Source organism: Gymnoscopelus microlampas (genome assembly GCF_963454915.1).
Source record: "Gymnoscopelus microlampas genome assembly, chromosome: 18".
NCBI classification, from domain to species: Eukaryota; Metazoa; Chordata; class Actinopteri; order Myctophiformes; family Myctophidae; genus Gymnoscopelus; species Gymnoscopelus microlampas.
Window position 1 is genome coordinate 6,938,336 of NC_139955.1, and position 13,261 is coordinate 6,951,596.

The 13,261-nt window shown below is 43.1% G+C and overlaps 1 protein-coding gene across 6 annotated transcripts in view; it reads right to left on the reverse strand.

Annotated features, from left to right (window-relative positions):
* Positions 1-13,261, reverse strand: part of gria3b (glutamate receptor, ionotropic, AMPA 3b) — a 183,467-nt gene that overhangs the window by 116,318 nt on the left and 53,888 nt on the right. For all 6 annotated transcript variants that reach the window (XR_014602847.1, XM_084085967.1, XM_084085965.1 and 3 more), the window contains exon 3: positions 12,938-13,177. Coding sequence is in view for 5 of the 6 variants with exons in the window: in XM_084085967.1 (XP_083942093.1) it covers positions 12,938-13,177 (240 nt within the window). In the remaining variant the exon portion in view is untranslated. The remainder of the gene's footprint in view (positions 1-12,937; positions 13,178-13,261) is intronic.

Sequence of the window (13,261 nt, forward strand, 5' to 3'; positions counted from 1 at the left end):
CAATGATTTGAGTTAAAAATGTTCGCTTTAAAAATATATATATTCAAAGATTTGCACACATTTTCACGAATTTTCAAAAATAGCAGATCTACAAGCTCGTAGCGCGGCACTCGGTGCCGCGCTATGAGCTTGTATATCTGCTATTTTTGAATAGCCCAAAGTGTAAAATAATGCTTTTTAGCTCAAATCTAAAAATGAGACAGTTCCAGGTCTTAATGGGTTAACCCATTACAACCGGGAACGCATCTGTGTCATTTTTTTTATTTCTTTGGCTATTCAAAAATAGCAGATCTGCAAGCTAGTGCCGTGTTACGAGCTTGCAGATCTGCTATTTTTCCTTTTAATCGTGAAAATGATATAAACTATATTTGCTATTTTCTAAAAAGCGAACATTTTAACTCAAATCTTTGCTTCTGGGGATTCTACAAATGTCTTTGTTAGTATGTCAAAAAATTATGTTGGTATAATCATTGGTTCCAAATCTATGTATTTGGCCGCGGACCCCCATCTCAAAATATGTTGCTCCAGGGACCCCCTAGTAGCAAAGAATTTAATCAAAACATTTTGCTTTTATATACACATATATATAATCAAAGATTTGCACACATTTTCACGATCAAAAAAAAAATAGCCAAAGTATAAAAGAATGCTTAAAGTGGTTACAGAGATGCGCTCCCGGTTTTTACGGGTTAATTTGTCATCACCTCCATCCAAGTGACACAGGATGGAGGCCTCGCGTCGATAATCCCAGACAGGCTTAAATCGCCGCGTCTCACAACACCATCACCCCGCCTAAATGGATGCCAGCTCCGCGTCTCACCAACAAATGTCAGTGGGATTGCCCCCCCCCCCCCCCCAAATTGCCATTTCGACCAAAATGTCAATGGAAAAATAAAAGTGGGTTTCAAGGCTTTCGAGACAACTGTCAGGGCGGCTTCTCTGGGAAACCTCGTTCAACACAGTGAGATGTTTTTTACCACGATAGGACACACAGGGATGAGGATTACGAGGGCATACGAGATTGATAGTTCGAAATAGTTATTTCATTGCATTGCGTGTGATATTACTGGAGTGCTACATATATATATGTCTCCCCGGTGAGGAGTTGTTAGGACGATCCAAAGCATCTCTGTTTTGTGTTGTCGTCAGTAAAGGCCAATGGAATAATAAATGACAATTTCTGCTCTACTGCGGAGCACTGCTGCTGCAAGACTAGAACCCCACAGAGCAGGGGTCTTTAAGGTTTTTTTCAGGCCAAGGACCCCTTAGCTGAGAGAGAGAGAGATGAAGCAGGGACCCCCACTACATATATTAAATATATTCCTATTAACCTTTTTCCATAGATTTCATAGATAGATCCATAGACTTGTTTGACAGCACTATCATCAAATGTCAATTAGTTGTTTTTGTTAACGTGTACTTTCAGACATTTTACCACGTCTTAGACTGTCAATACTTCACCTTTCACTCTGTACTTGGTCTGCTCTTTTTCCCCCCCCTCTACACCAAACCTCTTTGCCGAAAACAGCAGATCTACAAGCACACAACGCCTCGCCAAGGGCGAGGCGTTGTGTGCTTGTAGATCTGCTGTTTTCGCCTAACGTTCCCCTGCAGAATACGGATTCTAGGGTTCAAGTGGTTCATGTTAAAGATCGATCCTACCTACACAAAGATTTTGGTGGGCCCTCCCTGTAGTAACTCTTGTGGACCCCTAGGGGTCCCGGGCCCCCTGTTGAAGACCCCTGCCATGATAGAGGACACCACTGGCCATGAGGATACTGCAAACCCCCCAAATAATTGGCGAAACACTACGATTTTACGGTATCGTTCCGTTGATCCAAGTCGGGAACACAATCGATTGATTGATCGGGAACCCACTGTTCTACAGGAAGTAGAAATGACCAGAGAAAACCAGTGGTTTAACTAGTAGCTAAGTACATTTACTCAAGCACTGTACTTTTTACTTTACTGGAGTATTTCCAATTTTCAGTACTTTTACTTCTACTCCACTACACTTTTTGAAAACTTTAGTTATTCTTCATCGTTTCTTCATAAGAAACGTACTTATGGGATATCATCGCCCTCATAAGTAAGTTTCTTACTACGAAACTAAGAAAACTGGGGTTACCTACCTACGTAACCCCTAGTTATTCTTCATCGTTTCTTCATAAGAAACTTACTTATGAGGGCGATGATATCCCATAAGTAAGTTTCTTACTACGAAACTAAGAAAACTGGGGTTACCTACGCAACCCCTAGTTACTAGTTACTTTGTAGATGTATATTATTATTAGAAAACATACATTATTACCCACTTCAGCCCTACGGTACAGTATATACATTTCGGCCATTTGAAAATAGCCGATCTACAAGCTCACAATGCGTCGCGATGCGACGCATTGTGAGCTTGTAGATCTGCTATTTTCAAAAGATTTTTATACATTTTAAAACTTGCGAAATGGGACATTCTGCATAGTGAATACTTTCTACTCTTGGTACTTAAATGCATTTTGATACCGATACCTTTGTACTTTTACTCAAGTAAATATTAAATTCCGTGCCATTACTTGTAATGGAGCATTTCTACAGTGCATTGCAGCATTGATACATTTAAAATGTGAGACTGGAGAAAACACAACTGTACTATAGGAGGACAGGAGAGGGTGAAGGGAAAAGATAACAGTAGAGGTAGAGGACATGTGTCTGTGTGTGTCAGCATGAGAGAGAGAGCGCGCGCGCGAGAGAGAGAGAGAGAGCGAGAGCGAGAGAGAGCGAGCGAGAGAGGGAGAACACTGACTCATAAATCAAGTGGAGGTGAGATTGCTGAATCAGGGTTGATTGTGCCTGGGAGAGACAATAAAGCGTGTAATCATCAGTCTCTGCTGCACAGGCCTGGCAATTATCTGCCCAAACCTGACCGGCAGAACAAAAAGGGCAAAAATCCATCTCACTTCAGCCCATACGGCCGCCCCATGCAGCCATTTTTTTTTTTTTTTACAAGAGAGATTCTTTCATGCTGTGGCCGAGAACCGGAGCTAACCAAAGGATAATAGTATTCACTTTTTGCCAGAGTAAAGAATTGCACACACACACGCACAAAAAAGAGAAAAGAATAGAGGTGTTTGCTGAGGTAGGATCTGTATAACTAGGCGACTGTCCATTTTTGCACCGGGCTAGCCGCGGGTCATGTTTTGAGAGTAATTCGAGCGGACGGCGGCGGTGTCCGTCAGTGGAAAGGACCGTTGTGCTTCTTCTCAACATCTGAGCAGCTCGCTCCACACACACACACACACACACACACACACACACACACACACACACACACACACACACACACACACACACACACACACACACACACACACACACACACACACACACACACACACGCGCACCTTCTATACATGCTAGATGTTTGACTTATCAGATATCGAATAGGTCAGTGCTTCTCAAACCGTTTCATGTCAAGGACCCCCAAATTGACACTTAGTAGCCTGCGGACTCCCATTTGAAATGATATGCCAGCCAGGGACCCCCATAAGAGAAGATTTTTTTTACGGCTCTAATAGTGATTCTCAACCATTTTGATTTCAAGGACCCCCAGTTTGTCATGCATTAGGCTGCGGACCTCCATTTAATGGCATTTCTATCTCTGGGACCCCAATTTATATTGTAAAATCAATGTTAATTTAACTCTGAGAGTGTACAAAATGGACCCGTAAGGGTCCATTTTGTACACTCTGAGTTAAAGACCCATAATGGTTCATTTGGTTCCTAACTATCATTTAGCTGGGGACCCCCTGGAACTCCCTCAAGGACCCCTGAGGCTCCCCGGGCCCCACTTTGAGAACCAATGGAATAGGTTTTTGACAGTTTTTGGCTTGGGATGAGGATAGAGAGAGAGCATTCTAAAATGTTGTTTTGGACGCACAGCGATGCACTACTTATTTAACGTTAACACAAGTTCAAGGACATTTCGCTCAAGAGTTTGGAGGCTTCTGGAACTGTAATGTCCACACATTTCGAATAATATCTGGGAGAGGGAAGAAACCCATACTATAATTCGATAAAATCGACAGGGTTTAGATAGATAAGAATCTCCATTTTGCGAGAGTGCTTATCACCGACTGGTTTAGTTGAGCAGGTCACACAGTGACTTAACCCATTGATACCTGGAACGCATCTGTGTCACTTTAGATGTCTTTGGCTATTCAAAAATAGCAGATATACAAGCTCATAGCGCGGCACCGAGTGCCGCGCTATGAGCATGTATATCTGCTATTTTTGAAAAATCGTGAAAATTATTTTTTTATATTTTTTTCCGAAAAATTGTTAGGATTTTGATTTTTTTTAGACGCGGCCTCAGGTCTTAATGGGTTAACAAGAAGAGCAGCTCTGCTTCTAAAGGCTGTCTCTTCAACGTGACTCCACTTGATCCCACTGGCGCCATGCTCATCACGACTGCTTTCAAACAAGCACTCTCAGACTGGTATTTAGTTCACAAATTTCCCTCCATTTCCCTCTAATACATCAAAGGCGTAGCTGGAACATCTCTCTCTCTGACTGAAAACACTGCTGGGCTAAAAGCTTTTTTTTCTCCCCCCCCCCCCCCCCCACACAATTTTTCCTTTTTCTTTTTTTCTTTTGGCCAGTTCAATGAAGAAGCCGCATGCGCAGCATGGTTGTAATTAATCTGTTTTATTGACTGAATGAAACCCTCCGGTGGAAGTGAGCTACTTTGATTGGTTTTCTGTAGAATAATATTTAAAATAATATTTTCCTCCCACAAACAGGAGGGTTTGGAGAATAATTGCTCATTTGCTTCTAGGGTCGTGTGCATCGGTGCTTTTATCAAGTGCATGCGAATTAAAATGGCGGAGGCACTCGAGAAAGCAATAAATTGCAGGGGGACCCACGGGCCGAAGACTTTGTTCTTGTTTATTCGTCTGACACAATGACAAGCAGAGAAAATATTACATTTCAAAGACAAATATTGTACTTTTGACTCCACTACAGTACATTTCTAGAAACGGGAAGGGTACATTATGAATAAACCACTTAAGCCCTTTTTTAAATATAGTGAAAATAGCCAGTCTACAAGCTCGGAACTCCAACATTTCTGGAAAATCTTTCAACATTTTCAAAATATCAAACATAATTGCATTGATATTAAAAGAAAATGTACTCTGTAATTTCTAAAAAAAATATATATATATATATATATATATATATATATATACATATATATATATATAAATGTATATATATATATATATATATATATATATATATACATATATATACATATATATATATATATATATATACATATATATATATATATATATATATATATATACATATATATATATATATACATATATATATATGTATATATATACATATATATACATATATATATATATATATATATATATATATATATACATATATATACATATATATACATATATATATATATATATATATACATATATATACATATATATACATATATATATATATATATATATATATATATATATATATATATATATATATATATATATACATATATATATATATATACATATATATATATATATATATATATACATATATATATATATATATACATATACATATATATATATATATATATATATATATATATATATATATATATATATATATGTGTATATATGTATATATATATATTTCTTTTAAAGCAAGTACTCCAGGACTTTAACTCAAGCACACATTTGACAGAGCAACTTTCACTTGTAGTTGAGTAATATTTGACCAGGAGTATCTAAACTTTGACTTAAGAACTGGGCTTAGTACTTTGTCCACCACTGCAAATAACTAATCAGAGGTAACTACTTGCAGAGGAACATTACGACAAAAACATATTGATGGCTTTATTCAACTTTGTCATTTAAGTTTGAAAGTATAATGTTGGCCTTCAGTGTCAGAGAGCCAGACTGTCAACATTGGCTTATAGAGTACCATTAGTCTGAGCCTTGAACGGGCCCTTATTATTTGTTTTCCATTATCGAGCAACTTTTCTCTATAAAGCAGTGGCTCCCAACCTTTGCTGGATCAGGGCCCACATCTCAAAAGTGTTCGCTCAGACCACAAGTGGTCAGATGGGTGGGCCACGTGCATTTTAAGAACGAGTTTAATTTAAGCAGAGGTTCGGGCCCTCACATCTAGGGCCCTATTTGCGCACCGCCTTAGGCCTAAACTTTTTTGCCATGTTTTACTATTTTGGAAAAAAAAATAGAATAGTGAAAAAGTAGATTGGCTATTTGAAATATTTTAAAATGTTTTTCAAAATAGTAAAAAAAAGCATAAAAAGTTTAGGCATAAGGGGCAAGATAGGGCCACTGGAGCTCAGGCCGCTACGCGGCCCTCGAACCTACAGTACGTCACACAACCGATCCGACCGATATGCCCATATATGGAGATCTCAGTTCCCTTTTACGGCCATATATATGCATATCAGTATATGCCCATATATAGGCAGGCCCCCTTTTGTGCCCATATATGGAGCTGACTGATTCGTTTGACGACACATTGATGTTAGACGACACAGTCCATATTTGGGCGTAGCTGCATTGGGTACTCCTTATATGGTTATGGCTTACAGGGGGGGGGGGCGCATGCTACCATTTTCGGTGATCATCCTCTCACCGCGGTGGTTTGAAAACTAAAGCATGATGTCACTGAACCGCCGTGATAATCGACTCACCGCTTACCTCAACACATCTCTCTGTTTTTAATCACCGCGCTATGAGCGCCTAGCATCATAATCAGCTTTTAGGTTCAAACCTTTCCGCCTAAAAGCTGAAAGGATGATCACCTAAAATGGTAGCATGCAGCCACCTTTAGTCATAGTGACATGAGCATGACGTCAGAGGACCTCCCTTCAGCCAATTTTAATATAGGATATAAGATCAATCAATCGATAGTGTTCCGGCTTGGGTCAATGGAACCAACATAGATCAATAACATCTTAACACATCGGGTGCCAGCATTTTTTCATAACAACTTACCGTGGGTGCCAGCATTCTCCCCATTGACTGCGCTTTGCTGTTTACAAGCAAATCCGTGCGTTAAAAGCAAATCCACGCAAAAAAAAGCATCGATTCATGTTGTGCCATGAGCCTGGCTACAGCCTGGAACCATAACATTCCCCTCGCGGGTTACAACGGGGGGGGGAATCGCGCATCGCGCATGACCGTTTTTCCCCACAGGAAACAGATTCGGAGATATAGGCGTTTCAAAGTAGGAAATAGACAGGAAGCGGATGGGGAAAATAAAAGTGTTTCCGGTGAGCGATCTGGCACTTCCTTCGCAGGATTACAATGGGTGCTCCCAGAGCTGCTCTAGCCCCGTCCGCGCGGAGAAAAACGAAAAAAACAAAAAGACTGAAATCACGGTTCAGACCGTGTTCGGCACCGAAGCTTCGGAACCGCCACTATGTAAACACACGGTTCAGACCGTGTTTGGCACCCGATGTGTTAAGTGTTTTGTCAATTATTCGGGGGGAGTCTCTGCTGTGCATGCTGTTGTTTATCATACAACAGAACCAACGGTGCCTCAAACTGAACGCCAGAGAATTACGTTCTGCCCATTCTCAAGGTGACCCAAAGCATGTGCAAGACTGCACAAAGACACCCCCCCCCCCCCCACACACACACACACACACACCACCACCCCAAAAAAAATGTGTGGGGAAAAAAGAAAATAAATGACCTTTTAAATCACTGCTTGAAAATTGCCGTCAGGCAACCCCACCCCACAAATCTTCTCGCGCTTCACTGAAAAATCCTTGAATCCCCCCCCCCCCCCCCCCCCCTTGTCTCACCTGCTGTTGTCCTTAATGTCCAGGGGACCTGGGCCACCTCATAACAGAAGTACAGCCTCTGCCGTGACACATCTGTCTACTTGATGAGCCAAGTGTCAACACCCCCCCTGCAACCCGCAAAGTTGTTGGATGGAGTGCATCAATAAACAACTTTAATCCCCTCTTGGGGCCAATGTCCTCCCACTAATAAGCGATCGTGTTACAACACTGTCGGTACAGAGAGAGAGAGAGGGGGGGGGGGGGGGGGGGGGGGGGGGGGGGGGGGAGGGGGGGGGGGGAGAGAGAGAGGGGGGGGGGGAGGGAGGCAGGGGCAAGTGGCTTGGCACCAGTGGTGGACAAAGTACTCAGTACCCCAGAACTTGAGTCAAAGTATACCTACTCCGGGTCAATTGTTTCCCCTATTATTGTCAAAAGCCTCAAAAGCACAACATTTGTCTTGAAATGTAGTGGAGTGAAAGTCACAAGTATCCAAAAAGTACTTAAGTAAATGTACTTTAACCCATTAAGACCTGGAACTTTGTCATTTTTAGATTTGAGCTAAAAAAGCATTATTTTACACTTTGGGCTATTCAAAAATAGCAGATATACAAGCTCGTAGCGCGGCACCGAGTGCCGCGCTACGAGCTCGTAGATCTGCTATTTTTGAAAAATTGTGAAAATGTGTGTAAATCTTTGAATATACATTTTTTTAAAGCGAACATTTTTAACTCAAATCTTTGCTTCTGAGGGTCCCTGGAACAAAACATTTTGATGGGGGTCCGCGGCCAAATACATATCATTTTGGGGGGTCCTTGACATGAAAAAGATTGAGCACCGCTGATATAGAAACATACGTTTTTCAGAAGACTGTTGAGATTGAGTTGACATGTAGGATCGGCTTCAGGTCTCAATGGGTTAAGTACTCAAGTAAATGTACTTTGTTATTGTCCACCACTGCTTGGCACGCGCGTCGCCCAGCGAGGTAGAGAGAGCCGGTCAATCATACCTGGGGCCGGCCAACACCGGAGTGATATAGTCATTCATTTTTTTTCCCCCCCAGCTCAATGTTTCTTTCCTTTGCTTTGTCCTGTCTCATTCTTTTTCTTTTCCTCCATTTTCTGCATCCACCCTTTCCTCTCCATCACCCTCTCGCTGACAAGGACAGTATGTCTGTACTTTTTGACTGCTCTGTCATTGCTTTTTCCGTTCCCAGTGGTGGGCAGTAACTAAAGTACACTTACTCCAGTACTGTACATTTTTTTGAGTATCTGTACTTTGAGTATTTGTATTTTTTTGGATACTGACGTGGACTTTCACTCCACTACATTTCAAAGACAAATATTGCACTTAACATATTTCTAGAAAGGAGAAAGGTACATTATGAACTATCCACTTAACACATCCACTGCCAGGCCCGTAGTCCTACGGGCCGTTAAATCCAACCGTTAACTGCCGTTCCCGTAGCCCGTAGTCCCGTAGTTTTCCCATGTTAAATCGTGCAGGTGCAGATTCCGGATTTTTTTTGCACTTCCGGTCTCGAAGTGGGCGGACCGGAAACGAAATAATACTGTTTCCGGTTTTTCTCCCGCCTCCGTTTCCTGTCTAGCGGTCAACTTTGGACGCCATTATCTCTGGCTTGTTGTTTTTCTCACCGCATCCACCATTTTAGCGTTTTCCTCTCGTTCTCCAGAATGCAGTGTCGGATCGCCGCACGGTTTTCAGCGTTTTGTTCGGTCGGGTCCCGTGTTTGTGTCGAACCAAATGAACGCGGATTTTAAACGGATTTAGCGGGGCCTATGACGGAATCAAAAAAACAAAAAAGGTAAGAAATTGCTTGGCACTACGATGGACGTTCTGAGATTAGCCGATGGCAGTCAATGTGTTAAAGTATATGCCATATTTCAAATACAGTGAAAATAGCCATCTACAAGCTCACAACGCATCTAGCCGTTCTACAAGCTCACAACGTTGTCGCGATGCATTGCTGTGAGCTTGAATATCGGCTATTTTCACAATTATTGATTAACCCATTAAGACTTGGAACGCATCTGTGTCACTTTAGATTTCTTTGGCTATTCAAAAATAGCAGATATACAAGCTCATAGCGCGGCACCGAGTGCCGCGCTATGAGCTTGTAGATCTGCTATTTTTTAAACATCTTGAAAAAAAGATTTGGGGGATTTAAAAAAACAAACTGTTGGGTTAACTCTCTGGAAAATATTTGAATTTGGGGGGAAAATGTGTAAAGAAAATGTACTTTTTTTTCTTTGGCTGAGCTTCCAGACTGGCCTGGCTGCCACACCGTCCAGGGACAGGGGATGGACGGGGGGCAGACAGACGGAGGGGTGGGGGTGGGTGGTTGCTGGGCGGCGGTGGGTTTCGGTGGTGCTGAAGGACGTGGGGTGGTTGCTAGGGACCGCAGGAGTGGGGATCGCAAGCGAGTGCTCCTCCACTCCTAGACTGACCCTAATTAACCACACATTATCTGCAGGCTTGCATAGAGGATTAAGGCTCTCAGCACCGGACCCTGCAGAGGCCTGTGGGACCCCCGAGACACTGGGACTCTGCACTAAAGCACACTTTATATCCACCCAGAGAGAGAGAGAGAGAGAGAGAGAGAGAGAGAATAGAGGGGTACACTGGCAAGAGTCCAGCAAATAAGACCCAGTCAGAGAACAGCGTCTAGTGCCAAGGGGAGCCTAGCCTCGGAAACCCAGCCATTTTTTTTGTTACAAAAGAAAAAAGTCTGGGGGAACGATGCAGGAACGATGGTCTTTGAAGCTTGTTATCTCCTAACCATTCAGAGTGCAGAGGGGCGTCGCTCTAAATTTGGTGACGTCAGCCTGCTCCGTGCACAGACCGGGGGGGGGGGGGAGGGGGGGAGGGGGGGGGAGGCGGGGACATAGATTGGTGAAGCAATCGGAGGACGCGCCTGCTCCGGGCGCCTGGGTTTGGATCCGCCCTTCGAGACCATGGATTGCTCTCGTTCTCTCAGTCTAAGGGGAGCCAGGTTGCTTACCTTCAGGTGTCAGGACCTTTCCATAATAAGCAAATAAACACAAGAACCTTTTGAGCTGCTCTATTCAACATGGCTGGAATGGACACACTTCCACCTGGCAAATCCTCACGGTCGCATGCTTCGCAAAGAAACGAGGCACAATGTGGCCGCCTGTCAGCCTCCCTGTTCCTTTGCCTAGGTGCTCTTTATCCTTAATTCAGAGCTACACAGTAGGGGTGGGTGTGCGATTATTCCATTGTGCGATAATGAGCTAATTTCCTTTCGCTGGCATTCGAAAATTGCAGCGACGATCGCTTTGGTCATGTTGACACCGTCTCAAACGGGCCTACGATGCCACATTAACCCATTGAGACCTGGAACTGTCTCATTTTTAGATTTGAGCTAAAAAGCATTATTTTACACTTTGGGCTATTCAAAAATAGCAGATATACAAGCTCATAGCGCGGCACCGAGTGCCGCGCTACGAGCTTGTAGATCTGCTATTTTTGAAAAATCGTGAAAATGTGTGCAAATCTTTGAATATATATATTTTTAAAGCGAACATTTTTAACACAAATTGTTGCTTCTGGGGGTCCCTGGAACAAAATATTTTGATGGGGGTCCGCGGCCAAATACATATCATTTTGGGGGTCCTTGACATGAAAAAGATTGAGCACCACTGATGTAGAAACATACGTTTTTCAGAATACTGTTGAGATTTAGGAGACATGTAGAATCGGCTTCAGGTCTCAATGGGTTAAACCCCACGTCTATTGTTCGACGAAGCCGCGCAATCTGGGAGCCATACAAAACCTTTATCGAAGCGACCACAATGAGCAAAACCCCACGGGCAGAGGCTGTGGGATTTCTGAGGAAACCATTTTAGCAGAGCAGCAGCTGTGGGACATATACCTCGTTTCATGGGAGAGACGAGCCAATATCAACGCCTGCGATTAAACAGTAGATTAACCGAAGCATTACCGTTACAAGTCTCTAAAAGGTTATACGGCTCGCAAGGTGTGTGTGCGCGATTTCAGAGCGCCGAAGTCTGATTATTTCCAGTTTCACTCTCTCTCTCCTCGACGCGTCTACTCTCCAAGCATTTCAAAACTTACGCTAACTTTTAGCATTAAAGGGGATGACACCAATTTTCAGCATTGAACTATGTCTTTAACCCATTGATACCTGGAACGCATTTGTGTCACTTTAGATGTCTTTGGCTATTCAAAAATAGCAGATCTACAAGCTCATAGCGCGGCTATGAGCTTGAGGATTTAGATTTTTTTTAGACGCGGCCTCAGGTCTTAATGGGTTAATACACCTTAGAACTGTTGTGTGGAAATACGAACCCCCCCCCCCCCCCCTCTATGTTGCCTAGAACTGGATAAGTGATTGAGGTCATGTGATCAGTGACATACGCAAGGTGGACTTTTGCCTGAGGGGGCGGAGCCAAAAGTACACCGTGCGTATGTCGCTGATCACATGACCTCACTCAATTATCGTTAACTACCGTTAAGACCTGAGGCCGATTCTACAAATGCCTTCTAAATCAGCAGTTTTCACGCTTTCAAGATGAAAAAAAAAAAAAAAAAAAAATGTACAAGCTCGCAGCGCGGCACAAAGCGATGCGCTGTGAGCTTGTAGATCTGCTATTTTAAGAGCCAATGCTAAAATCTAATAATGACACAGACGCTTTCCCGGTTTTTAACGGGTTAAATAAGAGTCGACCAAACTTCAAGGACCCTTTCAATAAATAGTCAATATTCAACTCATCCTCTCTTGCAGATGCTGGTCTGCGAGGTGCTATTAACCCATTGATACCTGGAACGCATCTGTGTCACTTTAGATGTCCTTGGCTATTCAAAAATAGCAGATATACAAGCTCATAGCGCGGCACCGAGTGCCGCGCTATGAGCTTGTAGATCTGCTATTTTTGAAAAATCGTGAAAAAATATTTTTAATATTTTTTTTCGAAAAACTGTTAGGATTTAGATTTTTTTAAAGAATCGCCTCAGGTCTCAATGGTTTAATAGGCTCCCATAACACTCCCCGGCACCCGGGGGGCCCCCCCGAGCGTCACACCTTACCTCGGTCGGTGTCATAGAGGTAGACAAACTTCTGCCACTTGTAGTGGGAGAGCAGGCTGAGCACGGCGCCCCTCAGGGCCGGGCGCATCTGGATGACAAACTGCACCTCGTTGTCGGTGGGGTAACTGGGCGTGACGAAGGAGGTGTGCAGGGCGCCGCAGAAGGAGGTCAACGTGTTCATGGACTTCTTGTCGTAGAAGCCGAAGATGGCGTACACTCCGCGGGAGAACTGGGAGCAAACTGGTCTCGCGGGGAGAGAGAGAGAGAAAAAACACAACGGGGGGGGGAGAGGGAGGGGGGGGGGGGAGAGAGGCGTTAGAGGCG